At 37.1% G+C, this 24,271-nt stretch overlaps 1 protein-coding gene across 1 annotated transcript in view; it reads left to right on the top strand.

Moving 5' to 3' along the window:
* Positions 1-23,213, top strand: part of nrxn3a (neurexin 3a) — a 226,617-nt gene extending 203,404 nt beyond the window's left edge. Inside the window, 2 exon segments of the mRNA XM_051078263.1 lie at positions 5,687-5,777; positions 17,814-23,213. Of these exon segments, the coding sequence (XP_050934220.1) occupies positions 5,687-5,777; positions 17,814-18,118 (396 nt within the window). The 3' untranslated portion in view covers positions 18,119-23,213.
* The last annotated feature ends 1,058 nt before the right edge of the window (positions 23,214-24,271 follow it).

Genomic DNA, 24,271 nt, shown 5'->3' with positions numbered 1-24,271 from the left:
ACCCATAGGTACAAGTCAAGTGTTTCTTTTGTTAGCTCTAACACTGCCTGCCTCAGTAGATGTTGACTTGCACATTGTGTTGTTAACCATTAGGTTGATAGGGTCGACAAGGAAGCTTTACATTTTTGTACCACAAAGAAGTTATTGGGAGGTGGGCAGATTGTGCAGGACTCTGATAATAAAGACCATGGTTCATGTCTTAAGGGCTGTGTGTGTTAGATTTAGGCAACACAAGCACTTTAGTTAAAGTTCAAAATACCCCTTTTTCACTTTTCCACCAACATGGAATTGGTTCCATTATGGTTTGAGCACCCTGAATTTAAACCGCTCAGAGTGTTTTGACTAAATATATGTAAATTGGTTAGAACATGAAAAAAATAGCTGATTTTCAAGTGCTTTATTCTATAGGTTGGAAAGAGAGTGTGCAATGTGTGTCTGTCGATAAATAAAACTCACAAAACTCAAACACTCACTAATGCTATATCTGTGATTACAGTGGTTCTGCTTAAAATTTGTGGAAATGCGAGCTGGTTTTTTGTATGGCACAAAGATTACAAAAATCCTGAATGGAACCAGAGCTAATTTGGTGGAAAAGTAAACTTATTATGTCTAGTGCTCCAAATCACTGCAGGCATTTGCTAGATACATTAAGAACGTTCCCTCATTTTGTTGCTAACAAATCTAACTCTGACTCCATTATGTTTCCCCACAAAACATATTAGCTGGATCAACTAAATATTAGAAACATGTCACAGGCAAAGTTTCAGCATTTTTAAGAGAAACAGATTTTAAAAAGCTATGATCTTTTTCATTAAACATATAAAGAGAAGTAATATGTATTTACACATTTAAACTAAAGCCCAACATGTCAAAATGTCACTTCTTGTTCACAAATAGTAACACTAAGGTGACGTTTTTACTGCATCCTATGATATAATACATGTAATGTACAACCTAGTAATGGTATTGCAGTGTACCATTATGTGTGAGCTCTGAGCCCTCACTGACAGATTTACACATAATGTATATTTACTACGAAGAATCTATATATGCACATACTGTCCAGTGAAATGTAAATAATGCTGACGTAACCCTTAAGTGATGTGTATTATGTGTAAGATTTAGTTGAAAATCCTCTTTGAATCTTATGATGCATGCTAACTGGAAGAATATTTTACACAACACTACACTAAGTTAGAAACTGTACTTGTTTCAGGCAACAAGACTATTTACACCTGTAATTTGTACATTAGCAATCAAAGAGTGGACAGTGGAGACTGTATATATCTGCTCAGAGTATAACAGTTCCACTCATTTTATAGTAGCAGTACATTTGTTATGTCACTCAATGGTAAGTAAGGTGACATCACATGAAACATGCCAGAGCCCCTCAAAACAAATAAATAAATAAATAACCCAGATATTTTATTATTTTTTTATTAATCCAATTGTCCCTGTTTATAAATTCCTGTATTTTTCTGTATAAGACCACAGATAATGAGTCCAAGTAATGTTATAAATTAATCAAGTTTAATTAGAATGTAATCTTCAGATAAAATTATTTAAACACATTGTAAATGTTAGACGGAAAGTGCTATGTCCTCTAGGTGACATGATGCTGATGATCAATAAATGTCTTTATAAATGTCTTCTTAAACTTTGAAGGGAACAGCGACATTGAACGCTATCAAATGGCCAATAAGAAAATTCCTTTCAAATACTCCCGACCAGTAGAAGAGTGGCTACAAGAGAAAGGTAATTTCAAACAAACCTATTTCTATTCTTTTTTGTGTTCACTATACTAATAAAATGTGAAAAATCTCATCTGTATTTCTATAATGAGTGGGTTAAATGAATGCACATTGTCTCCTTTAAGAGTTTCAAAAAGAATGACCAATTTTATTTGAATGTTTTCTGTGATACTCACTTCAAACCAGAAGATACTACCACAATGCAGGTTATAACTTATTCATACAAACTTTCTTTTAAAGTTGTCAGACCAAAGTGATGATATTGATTTCTAACAAAGTACATTAAACTTAGTGTCATTAGCAATATAAACTCCTGCATGCAACTTTAAATGGAATTTTCTGTGGGCTGAAAATTAGAAATACACAGGCTATCTAACTAAAGAACTAAGTATAAATAAATGAACCAATAAACTGTAAAATAGTTGACATGTAATAAAAAATGAATGACTTATATTGATGAATTGAGAAGAAATCTGTCATTATTATGAAATGTTATACGTATCCAAGTAGCCTCTAAGCTTCCTATTTTTTGTGTAAGTGCAACAACCAGTGGTAGGTCTTGGGTACACAATGTGTAGACATCTCAAAGCTGACCTGCCAGTTTGGTTCATATATGTCTAGCATGAATCCAATGCTATTTAAGTCATAATTCTTATTTTGAGTCATCACATCATATCATCATTAACAGAAATGCATGAAATCTTTACTTTAGTTTGAAAGGAAATGGTGCAATGATGCACAGGATTAATGAGCCTTGGTAATCTGACGTGCCCTGACAACTGTTATAATACGTATTCCATATGTTTGGGGGGAATGTCCCCACCTGACAGAATTTTTTAAAACACACCAGTAAGTACTGGCAGGCACAGGTAGCCTATATAAGCACAGGTGTACACTGAGTAGTCTAAGACATGAGTCTACACAGAAGTGAAGGAGAAAGAATAAAAAAGAGAGAAAGAAAAAAAGATAATATGAAGGATCCACTTACGAGATAGACAGGCATTAATCCACTGCCTGATGCAGATGAGAGCTGGTCACTTCTCTCTGGATTGCTGTCGCTAATATCCCATTTGCGGGATCATAAGGCTGTGGCAGAAATCAGTGACACTGGAGGCATATTATGTGGTGAATAGAAGTACACCTTGCACATGTGTTGCGTGGCTGGGTGTCTGGGTGTAACTCAGCGGGAGAACTCAATGTTGTTTGGTGTAAAACCACAGAGTGTGTTTTTTCTCCATAGTGACAAGCACAGCAAAAAAAAAAAAAAAAAAGAAAGAAAAGAGAGAAAGAAAAGAAAGAAGTTTCCTCACACCTAGTAGATCAGGCTATATCAGCTCTCATTTCACCTCCAAAATCCACCCTGGGCATGGTAGTTTGTACTGCAAAAATGATTCATAATAATGAATTATTTGTTGGCTAGGATGCACAGAGCCATTGCTGTCCAGGTGCAGTTAGCCAACACAGTGGCTGTCCTTTCACTATATTAGTGGCAGCTTACACAACAGCTGGGTGAAGAGCTAAGGCAAATTTCTTCTATGCTTCCTAGGCTGATAAAAGAGCAGGCAGGCAGCCTTGCAAGGCTGTGGCTTGTAGAGGCTACCCATGCCTGCCAGTCTACTGGTGTGTCTTAAAGAATTATCCACATCATCTGTCAGGTGGGTGGAGAGGTAATCTTCTCACTAAGTTAACCACGGTTGCAATGTAACCTGCAGTTCTAACCAACCAGTCTGATCTGTATCGCGGTGTGTGTTGTTATTTTGGAAGAGCTTGGTGTCATTTGCTGGTGATTTAATCAAGGTAAACACATTGGACATCAATGGCATTACACTCTGGCACCTCTCAAATTAGAGGCTGCAGATTTATCAGTTGTAGATTTATCATATCTGCTGCACAGCCTTCAGATGGCTGCAGGGATTTAAGCCACTGTGGACAACAGACAACAGACAATCATCCATCCATATGAGTTTACAAATTAATGCAGACTGCTTTAACAACATGAAACTTTATGTTTTATACATATGTAAATGTATCTAATGAGTGTTTAGTTGAAATAATTTATTTACATTTTAAGCATTACTCCATAATTTAGTTTTAGTTGATAAAAGCAAGCAAAAATAAGTTGCACCAGAAACAGATTTCCGCTCTCAGTGCAATGACTAAGACCCAGTCGCACCAAAAACAACTTACTGCTTCATTTGACTGAACTTCCCACCTGTTTGTGACAGTTGCTTGGCACTAAAATACCACACACAGACAGGCAAAGAGAATTTCAAGGTCAGGAAAATAGCAAACCGCTAAAGTGCTGCTTGTACTGGTTGTTGCGCTACCACAAAAATAAGGCCCTTGTAAGTCTTGTTCTGTTCGTAGCTACACCTTTCATTAATAGGTATACTAAAAGATTATTTCTTCTGTTGAAAGTATCTTATACCTGGATGTCTTCTCTAGGGCGGCAGCTAACAATTTTCAACACTCAAGCAACAGTCGCAATTGGTGGTAGTGATCGTGGCCGGCCCTTTCAGGGTCAACTCTCTGGCCTTTACTATAATGGCCTCAAGGTGTTGAACATGGCTGCTGAGGGTAACCCTAACATCAAGATTAACGGCAGTGTGAGGTTGGTAGGTGATGTGCCCAGTGTGGCAGCCTCAGCCAGGACCACAGCCATGCCTCCAGAGATGTCCACAACCTTCATTGAGACCACTACCATGATGTCCACCACTACCACACGGAAACACAGATCCTCTTCAACTGTACAGGTATTGATACACTTCCACAATAACTATACAGGGAATTTGACATATAACAGAGGACCTTCTTAGTATGCCCTGAAGAAAAAAATGCATCAATAATTGGTGCAACCCAAGGTAGAACATGTAAACAGCCTGCTTAAATTTGATTGTTGACCAGTTAGCAACTAGACTTGATCCCAGGAGTGGGTCAGAACAGAGTGTCTGTGGGTATAACTTGCATCCTTTTGCATCCCCCCTTTTTTTGTTTGTTTGTTTTTTAAATGGTCAACCACACATGTCAGTATACTCTGAATATACTGTAAACTGTTTTGGTGAGTATATTGTGTGCCCAGAAAAATATGGCCTCATTGAAGCCTCATTCATACAAATGTAATTTTTAAACATTTCTGTTTTAGAGACTTAGCGTCTAGTCTCTGGAGTAACAGGATGATTGGCTTGGCTCTCACATAGTTGGACTTGCTATGTTTGCCAGGCGTTATGTTTTATTTATTAGGTTTGTTGGCAAAAATATATAAATCTTGACTCAATGTCAATTTACTAGCTTTCATCAAGCCTCCAACCACAGTTTTCGTCAACCTGTGTTAATGCAAGTTGCTGATGAGAGTACAGAGATTACAGTGTACAGGAAAACCCACCCACACAAAAAAATATTCAAAATACTCAGCTTATCTATCCACTGCTTACAAAATAAATGAACAGTAGGGAGGATCCTCCTTCACAGAGCACAACATATTGTCACTGAGGAGGAGGTCAGAGAGAGGGACGTGCCACAAGTATTCCAGGTAAGAATCATAATTGGACAGAAAACTTTGCTAAAATTGCTAAATTAGAGTGGAACCACCTAACATGACTGAACCGTCAGAACATCCAGCCAGAGTCTTCAAGTCACAAGGAGTCAGCATTTACCATGTACCATTCAACACCCCTCCCATGCCAACTGAGCAAACTCAGATCAATTTGGGGAGACAGATAAAAAAAAAAGCCAACAAGTGAACCTTGAGTTAAGATCTTTTTATAAAACTATTGTTTCCAAAGTAAGAAATGAACTTTCATGCTCTTTCATACTCTAACTTGGATTGTACATTTTCCCTTGTCTTTGTGTGTCTTTGGTTTTTGGTGGTGGCTTTTTGTGTTTGGGTATCTTTGCTGTGGCTGTGACCTCTGATGACCAACGTACTGCCCATGAAGCATACGGCAGATGACATTGTATCATCCGCAGAGTGTTCGAGTGATGACGAAGACCTGGAGGAGTGTGAAACTAGCCATGCAGGTGGGCTAGGTTAGTTTGCATTTGCTTGCTTTCTTTGTGCTTTCACTCATCTGCACCAGAGGATCCAGATATCCTCAAAGCATCACACCCCCATGGTTAGTCAAATTGTAACTTCATAAAACAGCCAATGTAGTAACAGTAAGCGTAGCGAGCTGCACTATACATTACCATGTCCAAGGAAAGCTGGATTACAAAATACAAATTTCAAAGTCCAATTTTTAAAAAATTGAATCAGTAGGGTTCATTTAATATGTTGCTAGTTGACAAGAGTACCACAGAAGGCAAATATCATGAGCTACACTTGCACATGGGGTCTTCCAAAGTGGTTAACATGGTCACCAACACACATACAGATTTTGTCTGCTGTAAGAAATAATAAGGGTTAGTACATGACATCACAAATGCGCAAAATCTGTATGATGGTGAATCATGTTCTCTGCACTGATGCTGCAAAATGTGTCACATCACGTTTGAGTCCACTGCTCCTGCCATTCACTGCTCTTCAAATTTTCATTTTGAAATAATACATTTTTGTTCTTAAAATTTGTTTTCAAGACTACATTGATATATTTTACTTTTTGTTTTCATTTGTGTTTTTCCATATTTAGATGCTTGCGTTGGTACATGTAATAGAGAACAGATATCATTGAATTTCTGTGTACAAGCTTTTTTTTGGGTCATATTTTTGCTTTTAGGTGTACTTGTTATTCTGTCTTTTTTGTATATAAATATTAAAAAATTCTAAAGTGTTTAAACATTGTGATAACTTCAAGAATCAGTTTGAAAGAATTTGGGAATTTCCATATTTTTGCAGCATTAATTTTTGTAGAAAACAGCAAACAGCCATGTTGTCATTTTTCCATAGTAAATAAGAGACAGCATTTTAGTTTCAACATGTTCATAACATGTTTTAATTTCTATAGCCTATTTAATAAAATATAAGATCGTCTTGAAGAATAATGTTTATTTAAGTGCTCTCATAAGACAGCTTTAGACAGAACATTTTTTAACTGCTGTTGTTGGGTGTGAATGGCATGTCATTATGATAAATTACTATTAAAACAGTAGCAGAAATGGGCTGCAACTAATTTAAAATATAGAATTATTATAGTACATTGTCAGGAAACATTTTTTGTAGGCTATGTTCATCATACAACCACACTTTAAACTCAAGAATATTTGCATCTAAATTGGCGGTACTGCAAATAAAAAGCTAGATGAACTGAGTTTGGGTGAGTGGCACATCATGATGTTCCACAAGTAAATAAGTACTTTATTTTATTTCACAGATTATTGTTTCCCTCAAGTGAAGAGTTTGTAGTTTAATTTTTAATGATAGTACTCATATGAATGATAGGTGAGGATTTTAGTGCTGTTCTGCTGATCACCAGTAGGTTCCCCCTGTTGAAGGTCATTCCCAAATTTTTTCATTGAGTGTGAAAGGTTGTGGTATAAATGGGTTAAAAGCTGTGCTGTGTAGCCTGAGATTCATGGGGATTTGTGAAGAAAGACAAAGACAGGGTCCCAGTCATCCAGTCATGTGTTTACACAGAAATTCACACCATTCTAACCCTAACATCACTTTGACGTTGACAGCAGCATGCTTTGATTTTGAATTTCCTTTGTTCTTTTTGGGAGTCAGTGCTATTTCCTGTTTTGTTTTGTCTTCTCTGAATTTTGTTATCAAGACATAGTTTCCATCCATTCGCCAACTATCCAAAAACACCTTCTTGTATTTTGGCCTCATTATGTGTGGCATGATGTTTTGGTGGGTGATAACTGTTTCCACATATATTCTGGAGTACCATGCAGCTTTGTACCATGCAGCTTTTACTAAAAACATCCCCCTTTTCTTCAAAGCAAATAAAACAGCAAAAAAAATATTTTCTTGCCATCAACTTTTTTGTCTTTAACATGGAAAGTTTCATATAAAACTGATGACAGTTGAAAATTGTTGCACCCTGCTAATTCCTCAATCTTCCAGTGCCTTTCCTTCTTTTACCAACTTTCCTAATGCAATACTGCATTTGAACTTTTTTCATGTGGATGGCATAAAAAGATTTTTTCTTGCCAGAAACTGTAGCATTTTTTTTCCCTCCTAAGCCATCATTGGCACTATGATCTAGCAAACTGTTCAAATCATTCTCTTCAGGGTCACCTTTGATCATTTCTTTGCATGCCCCCGCATTTAGACTAACTTGGTTGCTTTGTCTGCATTCATGTTTAAGTTGGAAATCTTTTTGGCGGTCGTAGCGTCATCGAATGTCATGTATCTTATCCCACACTGTCTTTATTTTGTCAGTGTTGCTGTTGTATGTTTGATTTGTCTGGAGAAGTTATAAAGTGATTCTGTTCTCTGTTGTAAATCCGTCACATTCTCCTTACCTTTCAATAATTTCATAAGATGGCAATTAAGAAGAACAGCTAATACTGTAAACTGTTATGTATTAGATAAACAAGTACATAGGTTAAATAAACAGGTTCTATATAATTAATTTTCTTGGAGATCATACAATATAAACAAAATGACTGGTAGAACATAGCATAGTGCAATTATGTATACAGATGTGAGGTAATAATAACAACAACAACAACAACAATAATAATAATAATAATAATAATAATACACCTAGAAGTAAGACTAATAATTTTAAGTGTAACAGCAGGCCTTGCGCAGGATCATTGGGGCAGCAGGAGGTTTGCCATCAGAGATCAGGCTCTGGAGACAGAAAGCAACATGAGAAGAGCAGAGAGACAAAAAAGCAGAAAACTACAGGGAGAATGATGAAAAAGAGGGCAGAGAGAAACTCTCATGTGCTTGAGAAAAAAAAAACAGAGTTAGAGTGATTTCATGATTTGAAGTCAGTTTGTAGTAATCTTGTCAGCAGGAAAACATGTATTTTACTAAATAATAAGTTTAATTAATTAATTCAGATTGACCCAGCCCACTGCTGGTAGAATGGTATCAGGTAGAGGCATGAAATAAGTAAGAGAGTAAAGTGCTAATGGGAAGCTAAGGCATAAAGATGAGTTTTAAGTTTAGATTTAAAGGCCTCAATGGAGTCAGCTAGCCTAATGTCAGGTATTGAGGTTGTTCCAGAGGAAAGAGGTCCACAATTTTTAACTCTGGGGACAGATGGGAGCCCTGCATTCTGAGAACACAGAGCTTGGGATGGAGTATAAAGTTTAAGGGGATCAGACAGTTTTGTAAGTCATTAGAAGCACCTTAAAGCCTGATCTGACATGGACAGGGAGCCAGTGAAGGGATGCTAAAATTGGAATAATGCAGTGAAATTTTCTGGATTTAGTTAACATTCTCACCACAGCATTCCAAACCATTAGAAAACATTTAGTACTAGGATGTGGTAGGCCCAAAAAACAAAACACTGTCACACCTTTGTGTCATCGACACTTGTGAATTAGGATTTCAGCATCTGCCCAAATTCTTGGCTGTCATACTGATAAATCACACAGTTATCAAGGAATATTGTCACTTGGTCGAATGTCCAATGACCAGCATTTCAGTTTTATCTGAATTAAGGAGCAGGAAGTCTTGAGACATCTAGCTTTTCACATCAGACAAATAGACCTCTAAATTCATCATTTGAAGAGTCGTCAGCCTTTATGGGCACATACAGCTGGGTATCATCAGCATAGCAGTGGAAATGAATTCCATGACTGTGAATAATTTGGCTAAGAGATAAAATATAAGATAAAAAAGCTACAGGCCAAGAAACGAGTCCTGGGATACCCCATATTTCACATCAGAATATGATGATATGGTGTTATTGTAGGAGACAGACTTTCTTTTAGATAAGCAGGATTTTCACTGGCTGATAGCCAGAGAGCACCAAGTTTGTTTTCCAGTCGGTCTATAAACATACAATGGTCTATGGTTTGAAGGATGCACTAAGGATAGATGTCTCAAAACTATCTGTTTCTGGCCTAGCGTCACTCTGTTGGCAATCAGCCATTTTGTCATCAAGAGCAAACAAAATATTTGCAGCAAATGCACAACAACAATGCTTAAGACATCAATGAACTATTTAAACACTAGTACCACCAGTAGATACATTTATATTGTCATCAAAAATAACATTCAATGCAGCCAAAGTAAGAATGTGAATGACGCAGTCTGCAATGTTGTCTAGAGCTGCTTTATAGCTACTGTATGAAAAGCTTTTCCATCAGTTTAATTGAATCCCTGCAGACATCTGAAAGACAACAGATCCGTTGATTTTGATTTGAGAAGTGCTACACCATAACTTTACCAAAATATTTGCTTCTTTCATCAATACATTAATTAATTATACAAAAACATCTTGGTCCATCTTCAGCTGCATCAGAGCCCTAAGACCTTGCTGGTCTTTGTCTACTACTATTTATTAATCCAATCTATAAATCACATCATTCAGTCCCTTTGAACTTTGTGCTGCTGCAAAAACTGTACAAACATGAATCAGAATTGCAGTTGTGCTTAGAGAACCCCACACAATCACACTTGAGACAGATGGATGAAGAGAGACAGAGGCGAGTATGTGTTAAGTGATGTGCATCTTTGTTGGACAGATAATAATGATATATTTGAATATTATCATTCTTGTTCTGCATGTGTTCATAATTTGAGAGCAGATATGAGTGAAAACACTTCTGATCTGATCTGATGTCAAATTTTACCAAGATGTTAATACACCTGGAATTTAACAGCTGGGCATATGAAACCCTTTCCTCTTTAGCTAGGCTAAATATTATTAACAGCAACAATTGTTGGGTATAGAATATACACTTTAGGTATTATCCCTAACATAACATTCAACATCCACCCACCCATAATAGAAAATGTGTCGTCACAGTTTCATACTTAAGATGAGCAGTGTGAGATCAGTAATCAGCCCTCGTCAATCACATCACTGAGTTAGTCATAACGTGGTCATCTCATCTAGTGCAAGCCAGTTGACCGAGATGTAAAACTGGCCCTGGTAAAGGCAGCAAATGTCCCAGCCAACACGTATACCAGTGTTGAAGTTTGGGATACCATGGCATTCACACAGATGCTATTCCATAATGCCAGTATCAATGTTCAGCAGTGATTGATAATCCATTAAAATTGTTAAAGATGAACAATTCTCAAATTATTAAAATAGCACCATCATATAAAAAACAATAACAGAGTAATAACAGATAATGCATAATGTAGGTAAATGTTATGAGATAAAATAAAATGTTTAGAAATGAATTGAAAATACTGTTTTTTTTTTTCACTGACAATTTATGAGTCAAAGGGGTTTCCACTGAATTGCTCTATACACAAATGTGTTTATATACCGTGTACGCTTGGGGTTTCACACAATTGGTTAACAGACCCTTTTAAAAATAATATATGGCATCTCCAAGTAATCACATATCAGATACTAAGTGTCAACCATTTCCTACAACATGCCATAAGTTTTTAAATATATTTCCCACCCCTTAGGCAACAATTGGTCTCCATTCATTTTCTGTTGAGCATAGACTTGCCACACGTGCCATCTTATGGAATTCCTGTCTGATTATATTTCTTCCTACATGGTTTATCCATGTAGGAATTAGACAATGCATTAGACAAAATATTGAATCATACATCAAAAGACATTACGGGGCTAAAGCTGGTATCCATATCTGCAATATCAGTAAGTGTTTATATATTTTTCTTAATTGTGAAGTAGAGGTAATCGTAAAACATACAAAGCATCATCCTTTTTCAACTAAAATATTGTGTGGCCTCAAGTTGGGCATAGGTGTTACTCACAGTGTGTCATTAGAGAGATGTTAATCTTCTTCTAGTGGTAACATGAATGACAAAACCCTTTAGGATTTCACCTTAAATCTTGACAATGAAGTACTCTCAGGCCTACTATAAACTGCTATCGAGGAATATTGATCAGCTGACCATAACTTGTTGGTTAACACCTGTCGTGTTTGACAGTGTCAATGATAATAGTTATTTGTACCATCTTTGTATTTTCATGCATCTAAATCAACAGCTTCAGTCAATCTGTACCCTAAGGTTCTGATAAACTCATGCTTCCACTGCACAGGGTGACAGCATGTAGAGTGTTATGGATATCAGCTTTCAGCTTGTCTTTTGAGTCTTACTTGAATTCTGAAAAAACTGCATTCAACATATAGTACATGACACAATGTTAATATATGTTTTGTGTTTTTATTTTGTTCCTTTTTCCCACTGTTATTAGTTAAACTTGAACTGTGTCCCAATTGCATACTACACACAATTTATAAATAGTTTCTTTGAGGGGCTGGGCAATGGGGTATGCAGTGTATTCACACTGCAAAGTGACAAAATGAATTCACTTGATGTTGATCGTGGTGATAATGGCTAGTATTGTGTCACATTGAAATGTGCAGCAAGAAATAGAAAACTGGCTGTAGCTAAGTTGCAGTTTGGCTGATGTCTGTCTGTATGCATGTTGTATCACATGTTGTTTCTTGCCAGTACAAACTATTACATTACTTCAGTATACCATTCACTTATAGTAAGGGATTGGGACACAGTGTCCGTCTCCAATTTTTCTAACATTAGTCAGTCTTACCTGCCCTAAGTTTGCTGTGTTGTTTCTTTTCTACTTTCCCTAAATGCAACTTACTTTAAGCATGCATCAACATCCTGCAGTACAACTAAAACAAAACCGAAAATTAATAATAACCCATTCTCAGCCAGTACCGTCTCTCTCTGACGTACACCCAGACTGCACGACCGGTTCATGTTTAAAGACTAACATTACAGATAGATTTATCATCAAGAAACACATGAGAGAGGAGCCCGTCCTCTAGTCGAGTGCCTCTCTCAACAGTGTCTGTTTTCTATTGTGTGCATCTGGTTGTAGTGTGTGCAAAATTTTAAATGGCTTCGTTCTTTCATCTTGACATATATCATTTGATAGTTTTAACTGGTCATATTTTTTGCATTTAACCAATTGATCGCTGGCATTTTGGTTCTGATTATGGTTTTTGGCTTACTAAGTATGTTTGGTTTGTTTTTTTTGTCAGTCAGATAATATTTAAATCACAGTGTGCAATATTTTTTGATATAATTTGACGTTTTGTGATTTGGAACTACTTCAGTGACAAACTTGTGTGTTTTATTTCCTACGGTGTGCTTCCCTGGCAAATACTCAATTAAAAAAGTCAAAAGTCACAGCTGCACAATCAACTCAACTACTAGCAATTTGTTTACATATGCCCAAGCCACAAATTAGTAGGTGAAGCAGTTCCAGATCCAGATTCCTTTTTTTCTGATTTCTTTTAAAATCTATTTTGACAGAACAAATTAATCTTTGCTGAATAATATTTTGATTGTAAGACAAAAAACAAATGAATTGCATGGCTAAGAAGTTGCAGTTTAGGGTTTGTCAGACTTGTCAGTGTTAGATTTCTTCTGTTCCTTTCTGTAGATGGGCATGTATATTGCTCATTGTTTGTATATCCCCATCCCTTCCTTACAGCCAAAAGCTCTAATGCCGCCCGACCGCTTCGTACTGCCTTTACATGGACATGGCAACTGACTTACACTGTCACCCTCATCACTCTCATTTCCTATGTAGTGTGTTCATAGGTCCCACCCCTTCTTCACCTTCTCCCTTGTCTTTAGAGATATTAAAATATGAAGTCATCCATCCATTCTACACTAAAGAACAACTGACAATTTAAGCAAAAACTGTAACATGAATAGATTTTAGATAATATTGAAGTCTATTGCAATGAAAAAAAATGTAGATACACATTTTTTGTAAAAGCAAATTATTTACCAGGAAAAAGCAAAACATAAAAAAACAGAATTATGGTGTTTATTTTTTATGTTATGTGGTGTGGATGTATGTGTTGTTGCCTCCCTGTACCGTCCTGTTTTAAGATAGAACACACTCTACAATGGATAAAGATTATATTTAACGGTACCAAGTGGCTATCCAACATTCTTACACAACTTTTCCTTTGTAAATTCCTTTCTTCATGCCTAAATCATGCGGGCAATTTGTTGATGTAAGTTGATTATATACAGTATGTATGTTTTCATTCTATTTGAATTGGTTTTTAAAGATGCAGTTTGTCAAATATTAGAAAAGGAACATCTCAAAATGTTTGTTCTTGTGTGTCTTACACTAAAAGCAAAGTGGCTAATGAAAATGATAGGTGTTACATGTATCACATTTAGCAATTTCATATCACTCAATTTGAAGCTAAAGGAAACACCAACCATATGAAAATAGTTGTCGCAACCGAGTTGTAAACTGCTGTGTAACAAGTGGAGACGGTTTAGTAATATGGATGACTACTTTTAGGTTGTGCTTTAGATACATTTATTTACCATTCAGCCACAGATGCTACAGCTCATTATACAAACCAACTTTTACTTATATTCCAAATAAACTCAAAATACAAAACAACTCTCAAATTCTATTGTTGTATCCTTTGAATCAATTGGATTAAATCCTGTGGTACAGTTATAGGATTTCTCAGCACGATGGTGCTGAGAACATTTTCATTAATCAGAAGATGCAGTTGTAGATGCAGAATTACTGTTCAGGATTAGTAACACTCCATATGCGCACATGCTGCATGTACAACCTCTAAGAAATATTGACTAAATCAGAGACAGTATTTGAGATGCTATCTTACAAACATCTGTGGGAACCAACACTTTTCCAATATTTCAAATTGCATCTATGATCAAGCTGTGGACACTGAAAACTGAATCTTTAATAGTCATTAATAGTGTGTGATTGTTTGAAATTATAGAATAAAATGGCCTTTGTTGGATCTACAGAGTTTTGTGCTTGTGAATATATATGTTGATGTTTGTGATAATTTGTCAGTTACAAATTCTTTTGTTTTAATTGATATAGAACTGAGCCATCGAGTATGCATCATAGAATATGCATCAAAGATTCAGTATGCGCATGCTTGATGGCGCTGGATATTTTTCATGTCAATGGTAATTTGAATGTTCACTCCAGTGATACTTGCTTGAGATCACATCCAAGTAAAACAAACTTTTTCACCTTTCTTAAAATTTATTTTTAGCATTTATCAAACCTTGTCTCCAGAGAGTCTACTTTTTTAGTGTGCTAACACTTAGTTAGCACTGAAAGAAACAATGCTGAAGTCACAGGAAAAAATTCTAATTGTAACGTTTTGTTTTGTTGGGGTGGTGGTGGTGGTGGTATTGAATTACTGTTGTCACTGAATTACACTTTTGAGTAAGCCCAGATTTATCAAAGCTCATTTTTTTATTCTGAACTCAGAAGCCTCCACCTTACATCACCTGTTTTGCCAGTGTACACTTTAAAAATATTTACTGGCCATTAGCAGCTAGCTTTGCCAAAGTGACCACATGCATTAAGTTAAATTCCCTACTGGACCAGGATCATCTCCCAAAGTAGTTGTGCTGTCACAAATTATGTCAGAATTTAAGTGAGCACAGAGAAACTTTTCATTTTCACCAGAAGAATTTGAAAACAGTTCCAGAACTCATTCATACATCATTCTGTACACTGAATGTCAGATATCCAAGAGAAGCAACAATGACAATGCATTTTTAAGTGATGGGGGATTAAACTGTTGAATAAAAACATGAAACGTTTGTTGCTCTGTAGTCAAATTTATAAAGACTTTTACAAAATGTCACATATATTTATGGTGCAGAAATAAACATATTTCTAGAAAACCTTGTTATCAGCAAGCCTCACAGAAAGAGTAAATGTCATAAACTAAAAACACAACTGTAGGTTTACCCTTTCTTTCCATTGTGACAGATGCATTGTAGAGTTTAGATTTGAGCTTCAACATTATTTGCAGTTGGAAGTAATTGGTCTGATTTTATCTTTTGAATTGAAAATATTTTAACTTCTTGTATAAAGTAAGAGCAGGTATGCATTTAAAATGATTTGTTAGGAGACCTGATCAAACGACAAAATGAAATTTAAATAGAAATTGGATGAAAGTACTTGTCATGACTTCTTTCAGCCAGGCCAGTATCTCACAGAGGGTGAGCATTCAGGTGACTTTGCTCTGCCATTGACATTGTATAAACTTAAAGTTATAGTTACACAGGTTTTTCTTGGTTAAAGAGCTGCTCTTATGACAGAATCATTGTGACATGTTGAATAAAAACTATACATAGGCCATGGAGTCAACTTGAAAACTTGTAAAGTAAAACTAATAGAGGAGAAAGGCAATTCCCAATGCCATCAATATTGTGTTGAGTTAACTAGTAACCATGTGGAATGCCTTGGTCATGAATAGATGAAGCCTCTGGGCCTCATTCATGAAATTTACACAAATCTGATCCTCATATATGATGATGATGTTCTAGGAACTTTTGCATGCAAACAAACTGATTAAACTAATACACACAAATTTGTTGGTAGTGTTATGCAAGTTTTTCTCAGGCTTAGTTTCCACAGATGTTGACTTTATATATATATGTCATTATTCTAATGAAAAATTCCTGGAATGTATATCCAATTTAATATCAAATTTTATATCATCAAAGCAAAGATTTTCTTCCATACAAAGAAACCAGTCATTTGCATTCAATTCACTAATGGAAAGTTTCTCTCATTTTTCTCTTGCAAGCACCTAAATCTTCACAATTCAAGGTGCCCTGAACAAACTGGTTGTCTCCTCTCATTGAAATGTAACTTCAAGATTGAGACAATTTTAGCTCCAGAACAGCTCTACATCTGAGAAATGTTTGTAGAACTATAACAACAATCTATATTACTGTGAAAAAAAAACCAAAAGAAAATCTAAAAGAATAAAAGAGGTTTAAGATGATCTGAGAGCCAGTGAGTAATGACACTCTTCATTTCTATCGTGACTGCAATCTGTGTTTATCTCATGAATAATACATTTAATTTGATCTAAATTAATGTTATTGCATGTGCTTGGAAATGATAAATATTGATTAATATCATAGGTTTTCCTTCTTAATCAATGACTATAGTATCTTTTGACTGTAACTACTCTGCTGAATACATTTAATTCATTTGTATTTAGAATTTTTTTTTTAGTTTATTAGTTTAAATTCAATGATTGTACTTAACCTTACAATTTTCTCAAATGATTTTGCAAACGAACAAAGCATACATAACTATAGTGAGCACAATGAATTTGAAGATCTGTGATCTTTCTGGCTCATCCTTGCACACCTCTTAAACCTTTTGAAATCTATATCAGAATTTCTATCAGAAACATTCTTTTCTATTGCTTATATCTTGATTTAGCACTGTTAAATTGATATTAAATGATATATATGCCTGTCTTGTTTTTCTGTCTAGTTGTATTCTATCTAATTTAGTATATTCATAAACCTCCCATGCTGCCCTCTAACTTGTTTGTCTCCAACCCCAGGAGCTGAGTTAGTCATCCCAGTACTTGAGGATCCATTAGTGCACCCCTCTGTAGCTCCTCGTGCACCCTTCATTCCCACTCCCTCAACCCACCACCCACTCCTCACCATTATTGAGACCACCAAAGAGTCCCTGTCCAAGGCCACTGAGGCGGGGGTACCTTGCTTGTCGGACCGAGGCAGCGATGATTGTGATGATGATGGCTTGGTGATATCGGGGTATGGCTCTGGGGAAGCATTCAAGTCTAACCTGCCCCCTACTGATGATGAAGATTTTTACACGACCTTCTCCTTGGTAACAGATAAGACGTTGTCCACGTCAGGCTTTAATGGTGGCTACAAAGCTCACACGCCCAAGACTTTTAGACCCAATAAACCTTCAATCTCCAGACGCAGTAGGACTACCACTATCGCCATACTACTAACCGCCGACCAGAGCCGCACCACCGCCACCTCTGCCTCCACCGCAACCCTCAACAATGCTCCGGCCAAACAGCCGGCTGGCAAAATGAATACCCGCGAGCTAAAACCCCAGCCCGACCTAGCGTTGCTTCCATTGCCCACATCCTTTGAGGTAGACAGCATCAAGCTGAGGGGCCCATTAATAACCTCCCCAATGTTCCATAATATACCCACAGCACTCCCCACAGAGCCGGGCGTCAGGCGAGTTCCAGGGCCCTCGGAAGTGGTCCGTGAATCTAGCAGCACCACCGGGATGGTCATCGGAATAGTGGCGGCCGCTGCCCTGTGCATCCTCATCCTTCTGTATGCCATGTATAAGTACAGGAACAGGGATGAAGGCTCCTACCAGGTGGACGAGAGCAGGAACTACATAACCAACTCAGCTGTGCAGAGCAATGGCGCTGTGATGAAGGACAAACAGCAGAGCTTGAAAGGCAGCAACAAGAAACAGAAAAATAAGGATAAGGAGTATTATGTGTGACTGTGAGACTTTCATGAACACTAGAAAATGAAGAAAGAAAGCATTAAGAGAACACTTATTTATCAGTTTCCCTGTGAGGAGCTATGACAAATGATGGTATAACATGGAACTTGAAAATCTTATACTGTGCTAAGTAGTCGAACTGATGATATGTTCTGTAATATAAAGCACACTTACTATTGTAAGCATAATGACAAGGCTAAATAGCAACTTTAGAGATCTTACTCTTCTATCTGGTCAGAGACGTTATCAGTATAGAAATATTTCACAGCTACACCATTCTCCTAAGTGACTTTTAGAGCTATGTGATCCTTGGCATTAAACAAAAAACTTTTTGTAAAATTGTTAATTACAAAAGGCTCATAATCTTATACATTTTCAGCATGTAAGCAACATGTAGTGCTTAAAATGAGGGGTCAGGCACATGATCACTGTAAAAGTAAAAAAGGACTGTTGTATCAGAATATGACAAATTTTTATGGTTTATACATTATACAAGTGTGGTGTTTTACTCAATTTTGCTTTAAGCAAAAGAAAAAATGACAAAAAGAACAGCAAGAGAAAAACTATTTCTGTGTATAAAATGAAATCAAGTGAGCAAATTGACATGGGCTGAACTCATAGAATCTGTTTGTTCTGGCATCTGATTCACCACAATTATTCTCATCATCAGACAGAGAGAGTGACTGTCCACTCTGTGGAAAGAAGGGGCCAGTTCTCTTGGTAAGAGGCAACTGGTTGTAAAATGCATGCCATCCTAATTCTCCAGTAAAGTACAGTACAGTAAAAGTCCAGTATAAAGTGTTCAACTTGGACCATGTTCTCTTTAAGGCCAAAACAGTTCTTCATCATCAGATCAGAACTTAGCCCTTCCCCTCTACTTGACCTTCAAAATGTTAATCATGGAAAAAAAATGATCTCTTAAAGAAAAGGTCTATTATTGGTGCACAGCCAGTGGTGGTTTTATGTTTTTGCAGAACTGTATGTTGGTTCATTGCCTATTGTTCTCTTTTTCTATGGAGGTGTCAGGAGGAATACAAATGCAGTACTACAACACTGTTAACAAATGTGTATACAAAAATAAATCAAATGTTGAAAGTGTGAATTATATCTGCTGTCACAGTCAGCTGTGTCAGAAAAACAAGAAATTTGTTTACATATTTTATTACACCCTAGCTGTTGTACTTTGTAGGTAGCAAATTGTACATATACCATGACAGTTGTAATTTTTTAGTACCTCTATTGTACAGACTGAAGATATGGTTTATCAGCGTATTTGACATGATGAAATCTATTAACTGTTAATTTACATGGAGAAAGACTTTAATCAGAATGTGGAGAATCATATAGATATCCATAAAGAATAAAAATGTATTGTTAGCCTAGAGATCTAACCAGAGATGTTTCTAAAGTTGCATGAATATTAACTATTTGCAGTTGTCAAACAAGGTGCCCTTCCTTCTGTATCATGGCTTTCTTGTTCTGGGTTACACTAGTGTTATTTCCTTTTGAAAGAGAATAAAGTCAGAGTTATGACAAAGACAGAAAGACAAAGAGGCTATAGTGGATGGGGCTTTAGTTTGTTTTTTTTAAAAGCTAAAATTGTTTTTTTTTTTTTGTTTGTTTGTTTTTTTTTAGGTGTGATTGGTCACCTCAGATCATTGTCTTGTCACATTCTTTATCATTAGTTAACATCTTGTTTTGACAGTATTTTACTGTCCCTATATTTTCTGCCATCATCATTTAATGATGTGGAGGTGCAGCCTGGAATTCACATTTTTTGTGTTACAGTTGTTACTTTTCATAACCTTTTTTTTCATCAGTTTGATAACAAATAAAACATTCTTTTTTTCTCTGAAATGACACTGTAGTCCTTGGGTAAATCCAATTCTGCAGGTCCACATGGCAATAATACACCACTTGGACATTTTCGCTAATTCTCAACATAAATCATCATGACCTAGCAGGAGAGAGAAAATGAGGCAGCTTTAAAGCCCCTGGACATTTAGTTTTAAACCTTTAGTTTTTTGCTATAATATGAAATATTAGTGACTAGATATAATTAGTTAACTGCTTCATCAGGACTATGCAGGTGTGGTTTCATCAATTGACTGACTCTACGTGACCAAATGATTGAAATGTTGCTAAATTCTGGTACATGAATGTACATGACATCACTATTTTCTAACCAGTATCCAGAAAACATTGTCTTTGTGTAAGACCCAGTTGCACATGTTGGATGAAGCAGTTGATGCTGGAGTAATGCAGTTTGGTGTGTCATCCACACACTGGTATCAAATGTTAAGTGTGTTATATTATGTGTTATTTGTTATGTTTTACACTACTTGCTGAAAATGTCCTGTCTACTAAGTGAGCTACAGTGAAGGAGAGGCTGACTGCATGGCTATACCCTTGACTTGTAAAATTTCCCCGTTGCATAAAATATGGTGTCAAACTCCATAAGGCAGATGATCTCATCCAAGTTGAGGTTGGTTCTATTTTGCAAACCCAGGTCCTGTGTTAGTGTCTGTCTGGTGGAAATCCTGGGAGAAGGTGAACTGACATCAGGGGATACCAGTCTGTGTGAGTGGAGCACTTTTAAATGTTTTAACTTTTGAACAAAACCTCCACTGTTCTCAACCCTCCACAGTACATTGTATACCAGTATACCACTGGGACCACTGGGACCACTTTGGACTTCACCTTCCACATCTGTCCTTCAGGCCTGCTTTTTCTAACTACTGGTAGGATTTCTTGATGTCAGCCACTTCCTCTACATCCCATGGAGTACATGTGCTGTATTTCCGATTATGTTCTTGTCATGTTATGTTCATGTCTTGTCACCAGTAGCATCTAGCTCCTCCTGTGACCAGCTTATTATCATGGTTCCCATTGGCCTGTGGGATACCTAGGCACTTGCACCTTTCCTATATGTCTGCTCTTCACATCCACTCTTTGTGATGATCTGGCTGAGGGGGTTCAAGCCTAAGCAGGACAGCAGTGGGGACAGTGCATCACCTTGGTATATGCAGGACTTGATGGTGACTTGTTCAGTGGTCTTGTAGTTGGATTCCAGTGTTGTTTTCAACAGTTTTTCATTGATGGTTATCAGTTCACTGTTAGCCCTGTATAGTACCAAGAACTCTTGTACGCATTTGTGGGGCATTGAGTTGTAGGCTTTCTTGTAGTCAATCCAGGCAGTACTTAAGTTGATCTGCCTAGTTTTAGGCCCTGTTCAGACCTGGCACTAACATGGGTGTCAGGTGATCCAATCACAAATGGACAGCTCCTAGGTATGAATGCACCAAGGTGCAGGACACATTTGAGATCCGATTGCTCAGACCACCTCTTGAGGGCCACATTCCTTTAGGAGTGTGAACACAAATTCCTGTTTCTAAGCCACACTGGACTGGCTACTGAATTCACATCTGTCACAGTCTATATTTATCCTGCCTAAGTTTCATAACATTTTTGCACTTCTCAGTGTTTCCCATGCATTTATTTATTTGTGGTAGCCTGCTATAATATATTTTTTTAGTATTTTAAATGAGAAACTTCAGAGCTGTATACAGCACTTTGTTTCCCTCAGCTTCTCCCTGCCCTTAAAACAATGGGAAACAGACGTTATGCACGTAGTTACTTGCACGTAGAGCAGGGAAGCAAGATACACATAATGTCATGTGTATAATATAAAAGAAAAAAGGGGGCTTGGGGCAGGGCTGACCACTGTTAGTTGTTATAATGACTAATAATAATAGCAATACCTACAGGGCATTCAGATCTGATCAATCTACACTCAGTCCCCCATAATAAGAAAGCCAAAACAGAATTTTAGAAATGTTTGTAAATAATAAATTAATATAAACAATAGATTATTAAAAAGGAAAAACTGAAATATCACATTGACATAAGTATTCAGACCTTTTGCCATGACACCTGAAATTTAGTTCAGGCACCTTGACTGGAGTCCACCGGAGCCAAAACCAAGCTATGAGGTCAAAGGAACTACCTGCAGAGATCAGAGACAGGCTTGTGATGAGGCACACATCTGGAGAAGGCTACAAAAACTCTCTGGTGCAAAGTCCTAAGAGAAAAGTGGTCTCCATCATTCTTAAATGGAAGGAGTTTGAAACAACCAAGACTCTGTCTAGAGCTGGCCACCAGACCAAACTGAGCAGTCGGCGGAGACTCTCATTGATCTCCACAGATCCTGTGTGAAGATGGGACAACTTTCCAGAGGGACAACCAATTGTAAGCATCATGTCTGGTTTCCTCTGGACATGATGCTTGGGACTGAGGTCACTCATCAGAGCAGAGAATTTCTTGTCTTGGGTGATTTTTTCCTAACTTTCACTGAGGAGTGGCTTCTATCTGGCCACTCTGCAACAAAGCACCAATTCAGTGGAGTGTTGCAGTGATGGTTGTCCCTCTGGAAGTGCTCAGTGCATCATGGTCCCCCAGCAGCCTGGGCCTATAGTAGTATTACTAGTACTAATACTATAACTACTCACACACGTAGGATTGAAGGTACATCCCACTGTTTTGCATGCAACTTGCTAACATGACCCATTAGCTGACACCATCTGACTTGACTCTTTTTTTAGCCTTCCCCACATGCCATTGGGTTGGTCCCAGGATGATGCTCGAGGTGGATTTAATGTAAATTAAATCCTATTACTTTTGTATTATAATTGATAATGTAACATTAACAATTTTAATATTAATTGTTATAATATTAAGATTTAAAATATTAATATTAGTCATACGTTTCTGATGACCAGTAACAAATAAACTATTACACCTATCAATGCACAACATAAATGGAGCCCCCTGTGAGGCAGTGTATTGTTGGCAATTATGAATATTAATTTTCAGCAAAACTTACTTAACGTACTTAAAGTGGAACCCAAAATGTTGCCTCCTCCAAAAGTTTACATTTGACATGCAGCTGCACTTACAAACATTGTGCATTGTGGTGTGGATTGAATACCACATATTCAGACTATCTAGTCAAACTGTCAGAGTTGGCTGTTAATTCAAGTGCTCCCCCTCCCTTTTAATTAAAACGCATCATGCACTGTGCATATAACATAGAGTGCTTGTACCTGGATGTTATTGTCATGCATTTCAGCTTGAATAAGAATAGAGGCTGTGGTTCTACCTTAGCTCTGTGACGTTATTCACCTTACTATTACTTTCATTTGTTGCAGCTTGAGTCAACTTTAAGAGACAGTACTCTGCCACTGCCCTGCATCTCAGTCAGTGCATTTTAAGCAGGTAACTCAGATAACTCAAGTAAACCTGTTTTGCCTTTACTGGCCCCAGGCCACTACAGAGCCACTAGGCACTGCTGTAGCCACCCCTCCCTTAAACAGGCTGCTCTCCATTGTGAAGGTCACCACATTGTTAGGCTAAACTAGTGTACTACCCAAGTTACACAATAAGGTGTCTGCCAACACAACACCATAGTTTACCCTCTGCGGTCTGGAGATGGTTTGCGTTTGCGTCCCTAGCCCAGATCCTAACCTGTGGCTGTCCTGAACTCATCAACAGGATGAATTTCAGTGAGTACAGGAAAAAGACTTACTACTCAGTGACAGCTGTGATACTCAGACTGCATCCAAAAGTCCATTGTTAAGATGCTTGCTTCTGAAATGATGTGCACACCAAGGAACTTCTTTACCCTATCTACCTCTTTCCCCATGTATGCAGAATGCAGTGTTTGGTGTGCTTTGATTTTCTGAAATGCAAACTATGCAAACTGATGTTGGTCAAGGTCAGCACAGATGGCACACTTAATGTGAAAGAGGGTGAGTTTCTTGAAACATTTGGTGATGACAGGGGTTAGAGCAACTGAGCGATAGTCATTAAGGCAGTTCACTGTTCTGTAGTAATGGTAGTAGTAGCAGTACTGTAGTAGCAAGAGGTTATAGATGGTAGTAAATACTTCAGCTAGCTGGTCTGCGCAGGATCCTTGCATTGAAATGTTAATAATGTGTTTTCTTTACAATATATCTAAATAATAATAATAATATATCAAAATAGCTTTTGAAATGGGTATGTTTACAGTTAATTTAAACAAAAAATAGATTAATGACATTCTCACTGTTCTCGGATTATTGATGCTGAGTTTGTGCATGTGTGGCACTTTGG

The sequence above is a fragment of the Lates calcarifer genome, linkage group LG19 (genome assembly GCF_001640805.2).
Source record: "Lates calcarifer isolate ASB-BC8 linkage group LG19, TLL_Latcal_v3, whole genome shotgun sequence".
Lineage (NCBI taxonomy): Eukaryota > Metazoa > Chordata > Actinopteri > Centropomidae > Lates > Lates calcarifer.
Note: the sequence above shows the minus strand (reverse complement) of the source record. Positions and strands in the feature narration are given on the sequence as shown.